This window comes from Lissotriton helveticus, chromosome 11 (genome assembly GCF_964261635.1).
Source record: "Lissotriton helveticus chromosome 11, aLisHel1.1, whole genome shotgun sequence".
Lineage (NCBI taxonomy): Eukaryota > Metazoa > Chordata > Amphibia > Caudata > Salamandridae > Lissotriton > Lissotriton helveticus.
In genome coordinates this window covers 1048961358-1048981931 of record NC_136072.1, presented here as the reverse complement: position 1 = coordinate 1048981931, position 20574 = coordinate 1048961358, and the positions used below count along the sequence as shown (strand labels likewise).

At 46.9% G+C, this 20574-nt stretch overlaps 1 protein-coding gene across 1 annotated transcript in view; it reads left to right on the top strand.

The window, feature by feature from the left end:
• The window catches only part of RHOF (ras homolog family member F, filopodia associated), a 201339-nt gene that overhangs the window by 46339 nt on the left and 134426 nt on the right, over positions 1-20574 (top strand). The window contains exon 2 of the mRNA XM_078667536.1: positions 8571-8658. Within this exon, the coding sequence (XP_078523662.1) occupies positions 8571-8658 (88 nt within the window). The remainder of the gene's footprint in view (positions 1-8570; positions 8659-20574) is intronic.

The window sequence follows — 20574 nt, the reverse complement described above, 5'->3', positions numbered from 1 at the left end:
AAGGGGGCAAACTGTATGGGCACAGGGCACCTCTTCTGGAAAAATATGGTAAAGGACGGTGAATGAAGATAGAGCAAAGCTGGATGATGTATATTCACAGTATCTGTTGATCTGGGCGTTTACAATCTCATTGTTTGGTAACAAGATGCAGACTCAAGCTAGTGGGGAACCAAAATGATATATGAATGTGGTGATAGGTGTCACCAGGGCACACTCTACATCCCACCAGTTTGCTTAGTAGCTCTGATTTGGTATTAGTTTCCACGATGAATCAAGCATTAATGGGAGTCTGAGGGGAGGGTAGGGTGAGTGATGGTTGAGAGGTCTTTAATGGCAGATGTGTTGGTGGTGTGGGGAGCAGAGGGAATATTTTGGCTGCATTCTCACCTTTGGCAGTGTGAGGCTGGCATGTGACATATTTGGTGCTCACAGAAATAAGGGTAGTTTTATTTACATCATGTGGCACGGAGGCACCTAAAGCGCGGGTGCAAGTAAGATGATATTGAGACTGCACAACACCTGAACACAATGGCCTTGCTCCTGCGAGGCCTACATTGCTCTATTAAAGACAGGACGATATTGGTGTATCTAAAGGGGCGCAAAGTGAATACTGGAGTGCCACCTGACTGGTACTGGTCATTTATTCTCCGCATTGTACTCCTCACACTCAATGGGGGTTGCAGCTGTGGTTCATACTAGTTTTGGATTCTATATGCAAAAAGTAGTGACATGCCCAAAAGTAGGTATTTATAGGTGAATGGTAGCTTAGCTGATTGAGCTGCAATCTTGGTTAATAATTACAGCCCAAATTTAGATGATGCAAACTTCTATGACGACCTGGCTGTGCGATGATGGGGGTATCATGGCTCGCCATTCATCGTCCGTTGGGCACTTCGATACAATCATGGATGTGAATAGAGATAGGGCCACAGCCAGTGTGAGGGCTTTCACTATGGTGGATAGGAATCTCCTACACTTTCAGGACGAGCATGAACTGACTGACTTCTGGAAGATGGTTCATCTGGACAGTTTGGAGTTCATCTTTCATTCCTCTGCACCAAGGTCCTCATTAAGGTTAAGTAGAAAACTTAGCACAGACATAAGTTGTTGCCTTTTACGTATCTTCATCAGGTGCACTGCACTCCTGAATGGCTGCAGAGACTGTACCCAAGGCGATCGGGCACCTGCGCTAAAAGTAGACCTACTGCAGCCACTTTTTTGCATCTGGCATGGAGCTGTCCCTATGTTCGATTGCATTGGAAGGACGCTGCTCGTGATGTGGAGGTGATGATTGGCCATCCATGCCAAGGGATCCATCAGTCGTGGTTCCTGGGTTGAAGCTCACGATACTAAAGAGGAGTAGGTACTGACTGCGCTGGCTTTAGCCATGGGGTAGCAATGCCTTGCAATCTCCGAGGGGTAAAAATGCAAACCGGAGAGTTATAACCTGGCTGCTTGAGCTCACTAAGTGTTAGGACCATTAAGATAGCCTCACTAAGTGTTAGGACCATTAACGATAGCCTAAAAAATCTGAAGCAGAGCTGTAACCAGGCTGAGAGAAGGTGGAGACGAAATTACACTGTAACCACCAAAGAACTTTGGAAAAATAAAGTGCGGGAATATAAGAACTTGATTAAAAAATCTAAAGCCGACTACTACTCCTCCATGATCTGCAACTCCCCTAACAGCTCTAGAAACATCTTTAATATATTGAATAGTGTCACCAACCCGGAATGTGTCAAAAATACCATTGTCGGGGGAGGAGCCAAGCTCGCGTCCGAGATGGCCGCGTTTTAGCTCAGCTCCGTTCGCTTTCCTGTCTGGAACGTCTATCCTGTGTTTTATCCTGCCCCGGGAAGTATTCTTTGATGGACTATGGAACTACGACATTTCACAGGCACTTACCGTTTGATCCGTTTGTTCCTGGGTGCCGCGGATCCTGAGCTGCGCCCTTGTCTGCTTCGGGGCCTCCGGAGCGAGGGGGCCTGACACTCCTTGGCGGCGCCCGGGAGGGACGATGCGCTGTGGCCGGCCCTTGGTGGCGGTGTGGGTTCGGTCGGTGAGGCCGATGTGCAATTAGACCGGTGACGGCTATCCGGGCCTGGTCCGACGGTCCTGCGGCCTGGTGTTGGGGCGCTGCCTTCCATGGACGGGGTTGACCGTGTATGTGGCTCGTCTCCCCTTTGTTCTCCGGTCCGGCCATTTTGAGTCCCTCCGCCCGGACTCGGAGAACGGAGCCGGTGGCGTGTGGGGAGCCGGCAACCCGCCTTCTTCTGGTGGCCCCCCTTCCTGCTCTGGTGGTGCCTCTGCTGGTGGTCGGCTGTATCCTGTTTGCCCCGCTGGTGTCCGGACGGGGGTCGGAGTTTGCCGCGGCCCCGCCGGGCTTCTAAAATGGCGGCCGGCCCCATGTCTCTCGACCTGGCCGAGACTGGTGACGCTGGTCCGCCGCATGGCACGTTTGCTGAATACCGTAAAGGTGAGCCTACGCTTGGCGACATCCTCGCCGCCTTGCGCTCCTGGGGTGCTCCCATGGCCGCACCTATCATTGACCTGGAGGAGGATCATTTTGCCGGGCCTGCTGGGCCCCCCTTGATGGGTGCGGCTTCATCTCTGTTGTGTGCCGCTGGAACTTTCCTGGAGGTCGTGGGCCCGGCGGCTGTCGTCGGTGTGGGTGTACGGATGTCTGCTGCCCTCCTTCATCCTGTGCTCCCCCCTGTGCAGGGGGTCCGCCGGCCGGGTCCCGTCCGGACCGGCCTCGTTGGATCTCCCCTTCCTTTTTTGCCTCGAATGGCCGAACGAAGATCCTGTGATTGCTCCGCCGGATCGGCTTTCCTCATATTGTCGCCGGAACTGTGCCTGCATTGCCTGATGTGGTTACCGTTCTATCCTGTTCATCCGGGTCGCAATCGATATGACTTGTGTGGATTGCCGATCGGACTCCCTGTTATTCACCTCCTGTTCCACATGATCTGGTTCCTTGTGCGTTGGACGACTACAGCTTGGGATAAACAAGGACAGGGTTGAGATGAACTTGCCTCGGTGGACTATTATCTTGGGGTATGGTCGGATGATCCGTTTGTAACTGTATGACTATGTTCGATTCTCCTTCATGTTCCTGGACTTTATCCTTGTGCTTACTATCTTCCCGTGGGCTCTGAATATTTTCGGACGGGGAGGTGGGAGCTGATGGGGTTTTGATTGTATGGCTCCTCTCCCGTTGTTACTTCCCTGTTTTCCCTTCTTCTTTTTGTCTTTGTGGTTCTTTCTTACTTTATCTCTCTATATTTCGGGTTCTGATTAGGGCGACAGGCACGCTGCCGGGGGGTAGGCCATAGCCTTCTGCAGGGGTGCAGGGTGGGATGTGCGGGGTGGGGGGGGGGTCTGTCGTATTGTGTTTTCCCCTTAATTTTTTTTTTGGGTTCTATGGCTCTTGTGTATCCCCTTTTTCGAGACGCGGTGTCGGCATGTGGCCCCCTGGGGTGTTTTTTGCTAGCATGGGCCTTCTGGTATTTCTGCCGTCACGGTTTACTACGCATTCATTCCTCCTGTTACCGCTAGTTCCATGTGCCGGTCTTTTCTTGAGTGCTTCGTTAGCCGTGGGGCGCGTGCAGTGATGCTGCGTTCTTCTTCTCCCCCCCTTTTTTCCTATGTTCCTTCCCCCCCTTTTTTCCCCTTCCCCCCCTTTTTTTCTTTCCTTCCCCGGGTTGTTGTAACAGAGGGCTCTTTGTTTTATAAGCTTAATTTTAGTTTTGTGTATTATTGTGTGTTCTCGTAGTGGTGGGAGGGCGCTGGGCACCGGTTGTAATTGCTTATTGTGGTGGGACTCACGTTCTGCCTTTACCAAAATGTGACTGTTCTTTTTGATTTTTCCTGTGTTCGATATTTCTGCTTGCTCGCGGCCCACCACGGCCCTCTGGACTTTACGGCTTGCCATTATTCTGCAACACCCTTTCTTCTATTATAAAATCAACCTTCTCTCATCCTGTTCGTGGTGGTTGCTCGGTGGCTTTTCGCCTTTGCTTCTTGTATGGATTGTTGTGATATCCTTTTGGAGCTTCTGTACTGCCTGATATGTTTCTTTCATTGTGGTGGCCGGCCCGACGGGTTGTAGGCCCGTATTTGTGAGCGCTTTCTGTACAATAAAGGTTTTAAAAAAAAAAAAAACATTGTCCCGTCTCAAGATCTCTGCGACAATCTTGCTGCGTTTTTTAAAGATAAAATTGAACTTATCATTAAGGACCTAGATGCCTCTCCTGACTCTATCTCTCCCCCCGATCTTAGTCCTAGTCCCCCTGCGAACCAGCAAGTAGTGCCACCAATTGCCTTAAATGACCTTCTACTCGAGTTTCCACCTATCACATATGAGGCCTTCGTTAAACTAGCCAGTAAGATCTCCTCTGGGTCTCCTCTAGACCCTGTCCCTCCCAAAGTATGGAAGGAATTTGAGCTGGAACTTCTTCCTTCCCTGCATGCAATTTGCAATCAATCACTTGCTACCGGAATTGTTCCGGCTCAGTGGAAGCGGGCATTAATATCCCCTCTGCTAAAAAAAGCCCTCTCTTGACCCAGACTGCTCTAAGAACTACCGTCCCATATCTCTGTTGCCCTTCCCAGCCAAAATTGTCGAAAGTTGGGTTCGTAACACCCTCTCTACCCATCTGGAATGTCACCATCTTCTTGATGCGGACCAATTTGGTTTCAGGCCCACCCATGGAACCGAGACCGCCCTAATCACTGCTATGGACGAGCTTCAGAGGCGGGCAGACAGAAGGCAGGCAGCGTTCCTTATCCTGCTTGACATGTCTGCCGCCTTTGACACTGTGAACCATGATATTCGGCTGAAGCGGCTGTCTGAGGCAGGAATAAGAGGTTCGGCAGCACAGTGGTTCCACTCGTTCCTGCAGGATAGACAGCAAGCGGTGTCCATTCCCCCTTTTCAGTCGGCGTTCACTTTGGTCTCACATGGGGTCTCCCAGGGCTCTGCAATTAGCCCAATTCTTTTCAATCTTTACCTAAGACCGCTGATCTCGTTAATAAAAAGCTACAATATCAAAATTATCAACTACGCCGACGACACGCAGTTGATCCTCTCCCTGGAGGGAGAAGATTCTATCTCTATTGAGACATTTCACAACTGTCTGCGTGACACCTCTTGGTGGCTAAAAAACAACTCCCTCCAATTCAACGCAGGGAAAACGGAGGTACTTTTTAGCACTGGTACTAAGATTCCTCTGCCTTTTCCAGACAACCTCTGGCCACCTGAATCCGGGACCACAGTTCGTCCAGTAGCTACAATTCGCAACCTTGGGGTTGTGCTGAATCAGGAACTCAGTATGGAGTTGCACATTCAAAAGACTACTGCTTGTTGCTTCGCTATCCTCCGCTCCCTAAGGAAGATATTGCCTCTCCTCCCCATTCATGCACGTGCCCAAGTGGTACGCTGTACCATTCTTAGTCGTCTAGACTATTGTAACGCCCTGCTGCTGGAATCCCCTGGGTTCCTGTTAGACAGACTCCAAAGAGTCCAATCAGCAGCTGCAAAACTGGCACTGGGGCTTCCTAGAAGAGCAAGTGGAGCTTCCTCACTGAGCAAACTCCACTGGCTACCGGTGAGGCAAAGGGTACAATTTAAAGCCCTTTGTATAGTGTTTAGGGCGCCACATGCAATAGGCCCCACCTCCATCCAATCTAAATTTGCTTGGTACACCCCAGCTAGGCAGCTTCGTTCTTCTGAAGCCAAGCTGGCAGTGGTTCCACGATTTAAAAGGATCAGATCCGGTGGCAGATCCTTTGACGTGGCAGCTGCCAAGCTCTGGAACACGCTTCCAGCAGAAATTAGACACATCTCTGAATTTCTGCCTTTCAGGAAAAGAATTAAAACCTGGCTTTTCCCCAGGTCAACTGGCCACTAAACTCCGTACTCGATGCTTCTGACTTTTCCCCGCCCTCTCAGTTTCAGTCAGCGCCAGGATGCCTGCCATGGTGACAGTGCGCTTAACAAATGCTTTAAATAAATAAATTAAATAAGAGGAGTGCGTAAAAAAGGTGGTCCATAAATCATGCCCTAAAGAAATATAGGCTCCCTTTGTTGCTTCTTATCTAAGTAGAGCTACAGATACGATAGAGTAACAGCAGTGATCACCATGGTGTAGTTGCAAGTTAAGATGTGATAGCGGACAATGCTGGGGGGCAGCCAACTGTGGAGGGGGCTTCTGTTCAGGTGAAAGTACAAAATGTTGGTGACAACAGAAAAATGGGCAATGTGTGATTTGTATTTTTATTGGTTTATAAATTCTAGAAAACCTAATATTAGTTGCCTAAAATGTCAAGAACAAATTATAGAGGAGCGAAAGAAGACATTTGTGGGTTCATGATAGGAGGTTGTACTGGAGTGCAGGCAGTCTGTAGCTCAAAACAAAACAGTGGAACCGTACATGGTTCTAGAATACACAAGTGGTGTAGTTAGCAGTAGTCCGATTCATGAGTCAAATCACAAAGACAGTGTATATGTGGAAAGTCGTGTGATGTTTCCACTCAGCAAAAGACTCTGGTGTAAAAAACTTTTAGCATGGTTACACAGTTCACACAGTGACAAGTCATGACGCGAGCGGCAAGCACCAGTATGAAGCGTAGTTTAACATCCCCCTCTTGTGCAACGGATTGCGAGTTCTGTAAATTACATACAAAAATGGTGTAATCATACTGTGTTTAGAGACTTAGATAACTTTTGTGCTAATATCATTTGGAAATTACTTTTGTGTCACAATTGGTTGGATCACATATGCGCATTTACCTGAAAACAAGTGCGCCTGTGTGGGCGGACTGGTCCTTTAGTTTTCCATTTTCTCCTTTTATAGATCCCCTTATATTTCTTTCCTTCAGCTCTTTTTATTATCATATTTTGCCAGATCCGCATTGTAAATGGGCCTGTTGCTTGCCATTCATTCTATCTGTAGAGCGCCTCATTCCCCCTTGCAAGCTGCTTCTAAACCAGGTGACTGTCATAAAACAGTATTGGCCTCAGAATTTTCTATCCGATCCTATCCTGTGCGTAACAACATTCTGGGATAGGATTTTTGATTTTGCCTCTAAACTATTTTCATGCTCCCTTAAGAGAGAATGCTCCATGCTGGTATTTGGCTTCCTCAGAGTCTAATCCCTGAGTGATCATGACAGGGCCCTTTTGGATCTTCTTTTGATGGCAGCAGTTTAAGTCATCTTAAATAACTGGAAGGACACAAATAACAAGTCATTTACATGCTGGTTGAATTGGGTCTCCAACCTTAGGGGCGCTGACACAATCGCCCACCAAAACTCACCATGGAAACCCCCCCTCAGACACATGTGGGATAGCCATCACACATATTTTGAATTGCACAAACCGCCGTGAACTGAAATCTTTGGAGATAGGGAGACTTAGGGGCGCTCCTTAGCCATACCTATACAGGACTGCAAATGATATCCTTCCACAGGGAACCATGCGTACTATGTCATTGCAATAACTAAGTAGAAGTCTTCCTGTGGTGTTGTTAGATGTGGATTTTTATTCTGCTTTATAATATAGTTTAGATTAATGTGCCTAATTTGTATATTTTAGATTAATGTGCCTAATTTGTATAGTTTATTAGTAGTATTGTGTTTTACATGATTGTATGTCTGTTCCATGTATTCATTGTTGGAAAACAACCAATAAAAACTTCTGAACAAAAACAAACGAAAAAAAACAGTATTGGCCTTAGTGTATCCTTGTTTTACCATCCAAGATGGCCAATGTTTTGGTTTTGTACTTGGCGGCCATGCTGAAACATTTAAACGATGATACAATAAGTGCAATACTATTTCTAAAGCGGTCACCTGCTGCTATCTTTAACCCCTTCGGTGCTGATGACGAGCTCAGCTCGTCATCAGTTGCACTGCTCGCACGCTGATGACGAGCTGAGCTCGTCATGTAACGCGGCTTTTGGAAAAAAGCCGCGCAGCGCGAAAATAGCCGCAGCGCGCATGCGGTTAATATTATTTGTTGTTCCAGTCACATGCCCGCCCTGTATACATTGTTGAGTTTGTGTGTTTCATTGTGGTTGTGTAAGTGGGTGAATGCAAGAATAAATAAGTAGGAGAATGAATAGATGCATGAGTGCAGAGATGAGTGACAGTGTATGTATGATGACTTATTAAGTGCCTAAACCCAACGATGACTGAAGAGCCACTTCATTTTTAAGCCAGACCTGTTGGCAATGCCAATGCTTGTTTTCTATAGAAGCTGGGATTTTTTCTCATGTTTACCTGGGGAACCTGAAAGCACTGTAAAAGCGTTACTGAGTTGGCATTTACATGGCACATTTTACCCCCTGAGGAGGTGATGAAGCTTTTTAATGAAAGATGCGTGGTATTTAGGGGGGAATATTATCTATTTTATTTTAAAATATATGCGGGGAAGTGAATTGTTTTTAACAATAACAAAACACGGGTTAAAAAGACGAGCATAAGATGCAACTACTTGAAGCTGATTGCATTGGAGAGACGCCATTTCTTTTCAAGGTGGTAATTTGTGTTTTCTTTTCTTCTGACAGCAATACGCCCCCTCGGTCTTTGAAAAGTACACCACCAGCATCACGGTCGGAAACAAGGAAGTGATTCTGCACTTGTATGACACTGCAGGTAAAACTTGTTTTGGTTTTCACGGGTCAAACGAGATAGTTGGCATTCCAGGCTGGAGTCTGCCCCTGCAGAGGCCTCACCCAGCGGATAACAGAGACGACTCAACCAGATGTGAGCCAGACCACTGAAAGGGGCAGGTTTGCAAGCATTCTACAAAGAAAATAGGATTTACCTACCAAAGGGTTTTACTCATCATGTGTCTGTGAGAGAATTAGTTAATATTTCAAGGCCAATGGTCTCTTGCGGCTGCATTGTTGCACAGTACATATCTGTAAAGAGTTGGATGACACAGTGTCATACCTGGGTATTTTCTACGTGTACACTAGGCAGATGTACCTCTCAAACATACAAGGAACTGAGTCATAAAGCTTTATAAAGCTGTGAGTAGCCGGGTCTTGCTCCCTACTTAGGTGTGACTTACTTCTGAATTTCCAAGGGTAAAACTCATATTTGAGCTTTGTGAGTCGAGGCCAGAGTTTGCACGTGGCATGGGATGGGTGTGCAAAAGCATACCTGCCCACCGCCGTGCAAAGGAAGTTGCTAAAAACACCAGTGCCCTTTTGACACACACCCACAAAGTTGTAATTTTATTAATTGTCACAAATGTCTGCAGGTGACCGTGCAGCACTCACCTGAGCACCATACTTGCATCCACATTATCCTGGCTTAAGTTGTGCAGACAGTGGCCAAAGTGCACTGATGTGGACAGTATTTGCAAGGTGTGTGTAGGAATGGGAACCAAGGGCCCAATTCACAAAGGTAAACAGAGAAGAAAGTCTAACTTTATGACTTTCGGTATTCACAAAGGGCATTTACGAGTCGTAAAGTTAGACTTTTGTCTCAGTTAAACTTACGTTTTGGTCTTAAGTTTAACTATGACCAAAAGTCTTGGTCTCAGTTAAACTTAAAACCATTACTTAACATTAACTAAGACAAAAGTCTGACTTTACTACTCCTTTATGCCCTTGGTGAATTGAATACTGAACGTCCTAAAGTTAGACTTTCGTCTCATTTTACCTTTGTGAATTGGGCCCTGTGTTTGTAAATTGTATTTATATCTAATCAGTGGCATAGCTAGACCATTTGCCACCCGTGGCGTTCCCAGCCTTTGCGGTCCCGCAGCCGCAGGTAAGAGCGATGGGGATGGGGAAGGCCGCCGCCCAGGGCTACACCACTGTATCTAATGAAAAATTTTGTACAGAAAATAGCATGCAAACTATGTTTTTACACCGGCATGAGTCACTAATGTACATGGTGGGACCAGGTGACAGCACAGCTGGAACCAAGCGACTGTGACAAGAAAATAGGTACATAGAGACAGGCAATACAGTCACTAGAAAAGGGACAAACAAACACAGTGAGCAGGAGACAGTAGTACTAGGATAGGCAGTCTCTGACATGGACAACCACCAACCTAGAAGATGACCTTCTTGTTACTCTGGAAACTACCAGTACCTGTAGGCCAGTTTTGGAACTTTCTATAGGGAAATCTGACAGCACCTGAAGGGCTGGTTTGGCTGATCAGTGTGTGGGCTGGTATTTTGGCCGTTTGTGGGTCTGGTTTATGGTTTGCTGGGTGGGTTTTTAATATTGATTTGCCTGATATTAAAACAAACATTGTCTGCAGCAAGCTCAAATATATGCAGTTTCCCATGCCTTTCAAAACACTCATACAGCCCGCCTTTACAAGTTCAAAACTGCCTCAACACAAGCCACTTTTTTAGCTATCTAATTCACTAATGGAGATCACTTCTATTTTGGTGCCTGGGCCCAGTGGCGGCTGCAACAAGAGAAAAATATTGTGGGGGCGTGTCCTCGAGCAGGAAAGGAAAGGATTTCCTTCTTGCTCAGTGGAACGCCAACAACCAATTCTGGAGCTGCTGTCAGCATGATGGCAGCTCCAGGATAGGTGGGGCAAGCTAGCCCAGTGCTCATTTTGAGGCTGGGGGCCATTGGCAGCAATCCCCAGGCTGTTTCACAGCACATGTTTCACTGCACATGTCGGGCTGGTCGTAGCACACCAGTCTGCCAACCCGACATGCGCACTGCAGGAGCAACTTTAAATCCTGCAATAGCTGGATTGAGCCCCACCCCCTGCACTCACACTGCTCTTATAAGTAAAATGGCATTGATGTTCCATTTTACTTATTTGTGTGTGCCTGCTGCGCTCGCAGCAGGGGGTGGGGGGGCGAGGCTCCTCCGCTCCCGAGGAAGAGCTGCCCCTGCCTGTGCCTATTTTCGGTCCCAGTTCGACCCTGTTAGTGCAAGACACTATATTTAATAAGTGGCATGTAATACAACACACATCATGTGTGTGTTAGAGAATGTTCAACTAATTCTTTGGCAAAGACATTGTGCGTTCACATTTAATGTTGCTGCTTTGATAATTCTTTAGTTTGGTCAAGTTGAAATCTAGGGTCAGAGTGAAGGGAGTTTGCGGTTGAAGTGGACCTTATGTACCTATCCCTGTACTCTATAAAGGATTGAGATTGTGCCCTGCAGTGGAGACAGTTGTACACTAGCATAGTTGGCAAGATTCTGAGCGAGTATGGCACGATGACCCTACAACAATTTCCCCATTGATCTGAACTCTAAGGTGACAGACCAGTTGATCACCTCGAACCCTAAACTGACTCCACGTTGAGCATCTACGAAGAGGGGTCTATCCAGATTTCGAGTGTTTGTCATAAGGGAGAGAAATGTTGGCCATATTCTGAACACGCTTTTCTTGTGTACGTCGTTAATAGCCCTAATTTTCTATGCAATATTGTGTTCAGAAAACATCACTGCATCTTGGTATTATACAACCTGCTAGTGGATGGACCCTAGATAGCAAAACCTGAGGTTAAATCCATGCCTTGATATAAAATATCAGTGCACAAATATACCCATGGCATGGTAACGTAAGCCCGGGTGTGTGTCTAGCACCTTTCAGCTGGTGCTAATACTAGGTGTGCAGAGTATGCACATAAGAGTAATCTTCATCTACGCAATGGATATGTGTATGCAGCACTTTTCATACATATTACAGTGTTTGGAGGTCTCAGAATTTAGAGTTTTTGCGCCCAGTAGTCTGTGGTGCCTGCCAAGTGGTGGCAGTTTTGTGCCAGTCAGATACTTTGTGACACAGGGCATATACATGGCACGTTGTGGTGGGTGCAGGACCTGGTATCCAGTTATTTACCAATGTGGCTCTTTTAGTGTCTGCACTGTTTACTATCGTCATGAGGTATTGTTTTCTACTGTCATGGAGTTACTTCATGTTATGGAATGCAGTGTTTTGTGCTTTTCTGTTACTCTTGTTTTGGAAGACATTATACCATGCAAAATGTGGCATCTCTGTTCATCTGGTTGGCCAGGAGCCATCTTTAACTGTGCCACCAGCCTCATGTAAACCCAGAAAATCTATCTATCATCTACCTATCTATCTATCCATCTATCTATCTATCTATCTATCTATCTATCTATCTATCTATCTATCTATCTATCTATAGTGTATGTATATATATGTGTGTGTGTGTATGTGTTTATATATATATATATATACATATATATATATATCCTTCCGCAAAGAGCTCCTTCCGATCTCTGAGGCCCTTATATAGGTGGTGCGTTGTGCCGGTGGAGCATGCCAGACAGTTTAGATATGTCGCCAATCCTGAAGTAAAGCGCACACTCGGGGAAGATATGCTAGGTAGATGAAATTTAATTCCAGTTACTCGTTTTGTCTGAGAACAGTCTTGATCACACACTGCATCCAATGCAGACAACTCATTAACATAGGAAATGCCAGACACAAAGTATGGACTACAATAGTCATGAGTATTGCAATACAAACTTCTATGGCAGACATATTTGAATATGTACCATCGTGTATATCTAATGCTGGTAGGGTGTCAGTGTGCCTTTGGTGTTTCATTAATATATTCCACAGTAATCTTTGTATCTTAAAACCTGCTGGTAAAAAACTTTCCCACAACCTAAGTAGGCTGATATTGAAAACATTCCCAAAATAGGGTGGATCAAATCACCACCTCTGCTGCTGACATCTTAAAACGCCTAATTGTTGTAAATGGTGATGCGAATTATGCATTTAGAATGGCCTTGCGCATACAATTCAGAGACAATCTAGAGGCCTACAGGGCTGGTGAGCCTCCATCATCCTGACCCATCATGTCCCACCACTGACATTAAGGGAGTTCATATAACCCTTATCCATCCTGAAAAGGGCACAGGACATTTTCCCTTTCACACTAGGGTTTCGCCAAGTGCCCCATTAACTGGGACTGGCCATCCTGATTCTAGAACCACTTGAACCATGTCTCTGTCTCTTACGCTTACAGAGAATATGAAATGAGTAAGTGGGCCCTCTCCCTATATTCTAGTTCGCATGAGAGTTGAAGTATTCCCTTACTCTGCAACCCATAAAACAAGGGTAGACTTGCAATTTACATTATTGACCCGCACAGTCAAATTTATTCCTGCAGATATGCTCCCCGTCCAACAGGCTTGAAGAGGCATGACATCAGCAAGCCTCCCAGGCCGTCACCAACATGGCTCGTGGGAGCCAATGCCTAGAGAGCAGCAGGCATGCGCATGCTTCTGTGACGCGCACGGAGGGCAGGTCTACAAATGCCATCATAGAGGTTGAAGTAAAGTTCACGGCTGGCCCTACCATCGCTGACAGACTTCAATTGCCAATGGAGACCTTTGGGTTCCGAAACTGCGGCTGTGCATATGCAAAAGCCTGTTACCACTCACAAGTGTGCGTCCAGATATTAGTAGAAGTAACATTTTGAGTGCAGCTATTTTTAAAGTATAGAGGAAGTTTACAAGTACAGTTGATGTCAGATATCAGTCCACATGCATTTTCTTTGAAATGGAGTTCAATTCAGTTTTCAAAGATGTGCACTTCTCAGCTGCTTGGTCTGCTGAGGGTCTAATTTGTGCCGGTGCTGGCAGGTGATAGGCACAGGCATAGGTTTTTGGTGACCATTCCTTTTCTTAGGTCTCGGCTAAACGCGCAAAGCGCGTTTTCGCCAGAGAACTATAGTGATCAGTTCAGCCGACAAGGAGTGGAGACAGGAGCTGGCCACGCGCACCATGCGCAGCATTCAAACGGCATGGCAGAGTCGGATTACGATGCGCGCTTTAGGATTTGGTCGCGCGCGTCGCGCGTGAGCTTCATAGGTTTCGTTTTCCTTTTCACCTCGGAAACCCGGGGAGTTGGGGACGTGCGTCGGCGCCCGCGAATGAACCAGGACGAGCAGCAATGGAGGCGGCGGAAGTGCTGGAGGAAGGGGTAATGCTTGTTTTGTCACTTTTCGATTTTGCTGTCTCATTCTCTGTGCCCCGCTTGTTCCTATAACCCCCTCTCACTTTTGCTTATCTGCTACTATTCCTTTCTGTATTCTCAGGGCACGGGGTTAATGTGCTGAAAAGCTCTGTGTATCAGGAGAGGTCACAAGTTCAAATATGTTTAGTCCATACTTATTATGCTTGCTCTCAATGGTTAGTTACTTTGGAAAAACACTGAGTGATCTGCACAAGTAATCTTTTACTGAATTCAGAATTTTGGTCTAGTTTTCAGCAATGTATAGCATTTATAGTTCACCCCTATTTTCCCCTACAATATTGCAAGTAGAAAAAAAACCTAGAAAAGGAAATATTGACCACCACTTAGAAAATAACGGTCAAAAAAGGTTTTTACCCCCTATTTTTCTGGAAACTGGGAAAAGGCTAATGTTGGCACAACAAACCTTTTGTTCTTGTCTTTTTAAACATAATGTTACCATATTTTGGCTAATATATCATTGCCTTGCAGAGTAAATCAAAGAACCTGAGTAACTTTACATTGCCTAAAATGTGGGGGAGGGCCTTGGTGGAAGATCGTAGGTTTGACATTGAATCATTCAGTGAAAAGAAGGTTATTAAGGCATTAAGTGTGACTACCCCAAAATGGCAAGAAAGTTCAAAGAATTCTACGGCTGAAAAGGCTTAGTAGCGAAGTGGTTAAGTACTCCATTGGTTACCAACCTGTAAACTCCTGCAGCATTTCTGGTAATAGACTTGTTGGGCCCAATTCACAAACTGCATTTTGTAATATGTAACGTAGTGCTGCAGTAGTTCCACTTACTACAAAATGCTATTCAAACACCCATGGGTGCAAATCATCACCCCATCTTGCATGCAAATAGAAAATACAGTCACCCACCCGCAATAGATTAAGCCCATTGTTATTGACTAACTACACTTCTCAAGATATTACATTCGAAAACTTATATGAGCTGGTTGAACTTGTGGATATCAGCCAGGGGCTGGTACATACTTATTCATATCGCAGACAATCTGAAGTCAGAAGTCGGTTAAGGTTTGTTTCTGTCTTTGGCCAGGCAGAGAGCCACAGCATTAAGGGGGAAAGTCTCAGATTACCCTCCAAACAGGATTTCCCCAGTGCGGATGACAGACATACGTCGAAGTGCTAGGAGGAACAGATGCAGTCTTTTCATGACGTCATTTTCGCTAGCCTGAATATGTGATGCATCATCCTTGTTAATATATATAAGTGGTGTGGACGAGAATCTCTCTGAAGTTATTTAGAGCTGCCATAGATAGAGTATGGCTGTTGTTTTTTCAATTTTCAGGTCTCAGCTACAGATTGCTTTAGCTGCTGTCCACTGGTCAGAGCTATTGTTTTTGACATACATCCAGCGGTGATTTGGTTCAGCCCCTTGCTCATGGTTAGAGGAATTTGTTGTCTTGGTCAGTTGTCACCACTTTATTAAAAGACATTACTCCTTATTTGTGTGTTTGTCACCCAGGTGTGTTGGGGCCTTTCAGTGTTCCTGCTGGGTGAGTTGTTTTCATTCATTGTATATTTGAGGTGACTTTCATTAAACTCACTCCAGGGAAGTGCATCTCCTTTCCCCATCACGCTTTCCTTCTTTTAATTTTGTAATTATGATAAATGATGGCCGTGCATCGTGCCGTGCTCATGCATGAGGGCGATCTTGAACAGATTTCCCTCTAATTACAAACCCATTCTTTGCAAAATTAGCAGCTAGGCATGCATGTGCTTGTGGGCACATGCTTTTGCTTGCCTGTTAAAACGTTTCCAAATGCTGTTGCTCAGCAGTTTAAGACCTAGATTTATTGGCTTTGCCAGTGTTTGTTGTCTGTGCAGATGATGCAGTTCTGTCATCAAGAACTTAATTGGATTCTAAGACGAAGTGAATAGATTCATGTCCTGAATGGATCCCTTGACGTTAATGGATACCATGGGCCTTAGTACTACGTTATGGCTTTAGATGCAAGAAATATTACATCGTAGTCTATGAGCACTAATAGACATCCATAAAGAGTGTTCACTGCATTACATATTTAGGAGTCATAATTGATACCTCCATAAAGGTGATCTGATCTTACAATTCGGAGAAGCACAAGCCCAATGGACTATTTGTAGATCTGGTGCCAGGCATGTCCTTTTTAGGTCTCGCCTGTCGATGCGCATGCGCATCGAGCTTGCGAGCCTATTGCGGCTTAAACAGTCTTTAACCAAGTTGCAAGGAATCGTGGCGATTCCTTGCAGTGCCCGTGACTTTTAAGCTCAATGCGCATGTGCATTGAGCTTAAAAGCGCGTGCACATCAGTTCCCTCAGCCGCAATCGCCGTCTGTTCCCTCAGCCGCATTCCTCCGACACCTTTTGAAGTGAAGCTTAGCTTCACTTCAAAGGCCCCGGCTTCTTCACACCCACATGCCGCTCTCCCCGCTCCGCCCCCTCCCCTGCCCGCCGTGTGCATTTCTTTTCTCCTCTTTGCTCCTCCAGCAGTTCTCTGTCACCTTTCCTTCTCTCCTCCCTTGTTCTATTTAATGATTTCCTCTTTCCTGCTCAAGGTGAAAGTCTGATGACAAAAGGGCTGCTGGCTAAAAATGAGTGGTACTGGCGGTCAATGCTTGTTATTTTTCTCATCTTGCTTGTGTTCTGTTAAACAAGAAAGTGTTGTGACCCTTAATTGCGGGCAGCTTCACAGCAGGTTGTGGGGAGCCTGGCTTGCAACAGTGTCCGAAGTGTCTCCATCTGCTGCTGGCCTGCGTGCTTCCCACAGGGGGCCGGGCTAATTTTTCAGTCAATTAGCAGAAGGTCTGCCTTATTTATTTATTTATTTTCTCCATTTGTAAAGCGCGGCTGACACCTTGCAGGTTTCCTGGCGCTGGCGAATACTCGTACCTCAGGGGAACAACAGCAGGGAGCAAGGGGGGGGTGGAAATTCTAAGGGAATAACCACGTCTTGATGCGTTTCCTGAAGGGGAGGAGCTGTGAGATTTGCCGGATATCAGGAGGAAGACTGTTCCACAATTTAGCCGCAGCGACTCTGAACGATCTGCCCCCCGTCCTGACTTTGTTGTATTTAGGAACAAACACCAGGCGAGCCGAGGCAGAACGTAGAGATCTGGAAGGGATGTACCATGTGAACATAGCCTGCAGAGGTTTAGGTCCAGCTCCGTGGAGCGCTTTAAATACCAGGCAGAGGGACTTGAAGGCCACACGTTGCCTAAGCGGAAGCCAGTGTAGTTCAGCTAGGGCCGCTGTGGCGGAAGCTCTCCTAGTCCAGCCTAGAACTAGTTTGGCTGCGGCCGACTGAACTCGTTGAAGTCGGTCAAGCAGGGCAGCTGGGGACTCAAGAAGCAGCGCGTTGCAGTAGTCCAGGCGACTGAGGATGGTACACCTGACTATCTGCTCCCGAGCTTGAGCGGGTAACAATGGCATAATTTTGCGTAGGGAACGTATGAGAGCTGTGCAAGTTCCCACCGTTTTTGCAACTTGGGTTTCAGTGTTCATTTTCTCATTCAGCGTGGCTCCTAGATTACGGACCGATGTAACTGGCCGAGGTTTATCTGTCGATTCCGGGGGCCAGAAATCGCAGGGGAATTGCCGGGGAATGCGGCTTCCCGCACAGTACAGAACCTCCGTTTTGGAGGAATTAAATTGCAGCGAGTTAGTGAGTAGCCACCCAGCCGTCTCCCTTAAGCAGTCGTGAAAGGCTGCCAGGGGGGTAGAGTCTTCTCCCTCCCAAGAGAGAATGAGCTGGGTGTCGTCTGCATAATTAATTGTTTTTAACCCGTGTGCCTTTATTAACGTGATCAGAGGTCTAAGATACACATTAAAAAGAATGGGGCTGATGGAGGAGCCCTGGGGCACCCCGTGGGAAACAGGGGAGAACGTGGATTGATAAGGGGGAAGAGATACCGCCTGTCTCCTGTCCCGAAGGAAGGAGTGAAACCAGAGAAGGGCAGTGCCGTCAATCCCCGCTGCCTGGAGTCGTTCCAGCAGGACCCCATGGTTGACCGTATCGAAGGCGGCAGACAGGTCCAACAGGATCAAGGCTACTGCCTGGCCCCTGTCTGCACGCATACGAAGGTCTTCCATGGCTGTCAGGACAGCTGTTTCGGTCCCGTGGGCAGGGCGGAAGCCGAACTGAAAGTCGTCCAGGATCTGATTATCCTCCAAATAGGTGGAGAGACAGGTGCTTACCCAGCGCTCCACAATTTTAGCAGGAAAAGGCAGAAGGGAAATAGGCCGGTAATTGGACAGACAATCAGGGTTCAGGGAAGGTTTTTTTAACAATGGGGTGATAAGGGCCTCCTTCCAGGTGGAAGGCACAAGTCCGCAGTATAAAGATTGATTACAGATCCTGCGTAGTGTGTCAAAGAGGTCGGTACCAAAACTCTTCCAAATTTTAGGAGGTACTGGGTCCAGGGGGGAACCGGAGGTGATCCCAAGAGCCAGCCGTTCAAATTCTGGAGCTTGGATAGGGGGAAACTCCCGCAGTTTTTTCCTAAAAGGAAAATCTGAGTGCGCCGGAGTGGGATCGCTAGTACCGGATCTAGATGTAATGGGGCCCCCTAGGGGGGGGGAGGAGTTCAGATTAGAGATAATGGTGTCAATTTTGTTTTTGAAGAACAACGCAAGGTTGTCACAGAGGGCTTGGGTAGGAAGGGTAGTTGTAGAGACACAATCAGGGTGGGTAAGGTTTCTGAGGATCTGAAATATGCTTTTGGAGCTGTTGGGGGCATTACTAATCATTGAGCAAAAATAGTTGGCTTTGCTCTGAGTAATGGCAGTTTTGTATGCAAGGAGATGGCTTTTCCAGATGGCTTTGTTAAACTCCGAGTACCCTTGTCTCCATTTCCTCTCAGATTGTCTGCAAGCTAGTTTAAGAGATTTTAGAGAGTCGTTGAACCAAGGAGCAGGAACTCTGCCTTTGACCTTTCCTTTCTTCAAAGGGGCAAGAGAGTCAACGATGGATGTGATTGCTAAGGAGAAGGCTTTGAAGTTGTTCTCAACAGAATTGTTGGAGGAAAAACTATTTTCCACATTGAATACAGAGCCCGCCGCTCTGAGAGTGTCAAGGGCTTTCCAGTTTCTATACAGAAACTCTGGAGTAGAGCCACGTAGGGGCCTAGAGGATTTATCACAAGAGATGTGAAATTTAACAAGTGCGTGGTCGGTCCAACACAAGGGCAGGATGTCGCCTAGGTGAACCCACTGGGAAGAGGCAAAAATTAAATCCAATTGGTGCCCGGCAATGTGGGTGGGTTTGTTAACCAGTTGTGAGAGGCCAAGACCCTCGCAGGAGAGCAGTAGATTGTGCAGAGCATTATCCAGGTTGCCGTTGGGCCAGAGATTAAAATCTCCGAGAATGATCAGTTTGCGGTGCCTTTGTTCTGCAAGTGCATCCCTTTCGCTCCCTCCCCCAGGGCTCTTCTTACACCGCGGACACTGCATTCAGATGTTGTGCTTTCTTGAAAAAAGCATATCATATTTTATTTCTCGGCTGACCTCTGTGACATTGTTGGGCAAACGCTGTCTCGGGCAATCACGGAAACCTGCATTGAAAGTGCTCGGAGCGCATTTTGATTCCTTTGTGATGAGCAATAAAAACAACTTGGTTTGACGAGTGTGTTAGCCTGTTTGCCAGCTCGTTATCGTTTCTTTTTTTTTCTTCTAAATTTGGAAAGCAATAAAGCAAGATCGGCAAAAAGAAAATGATTTTGTTAATACCAGACACATTAATAAGGTCGGATGAGTACAAGAGCGACAACGAGGCAGCCATAAAACATTCTCGGGAACAAGTCATCTTTATATTGCTTTGAAATGAAGTGTGCAGGCTCATGAGTGAGGCGCTTTTGCAGCTTAATTCTTATTAGCAGAGCATGGCACCGGCCGTTGGTAAGCTTTAACAGTGCACGCCATTCAGAATGTATTCCAATCTTCTATTCAAACACAAGCTCAGGGATTCAGATGTTGTGCTTTCGCATCACACCCTCCCTCACTAACCCTTGCCCTCACTCACCCTCCCTCACCCTCACCCTCCCTCACCCTCACCCTCCCTCACCCTCACCCTCACTCACCCTCACCCCCTCACCCTCACTCACCCTCACTCACCCTCACTCACCCTCACTCACCCTCACTCACCCTCACTCACCCTCACCCACCCTCACCCTCACTCACCCTCAATCACCCTCACCCTCACTCACCCTCACTCACCCTCACTCACCCTCACCCTCACTCACCCTCACTCACCCTCACTCACCCTCACTCACCCTCACTCACCCTCACCATCACTCACCCTCAACCCCTCACCCTCACTCAGCCTCAACCCCTCACCCTCACTCACCCTCAACCACCCTCAACACCTCACCCTCACTCACCCTCACTCACACTCACTCACCCTCACTCACCCCCACCCTCACTCACACTCACTCACCCTCACCCTCACTCACCCTCACCCTCACTCACCCTCAATCACCCTCACCCTCACTCACCCTCAACCCCTCACCCTCACTCACCCTCACTCACCCTCACTCACCCTCACTCACCCTCACCCTCACTCACCCTCACTCACCCTCACCCA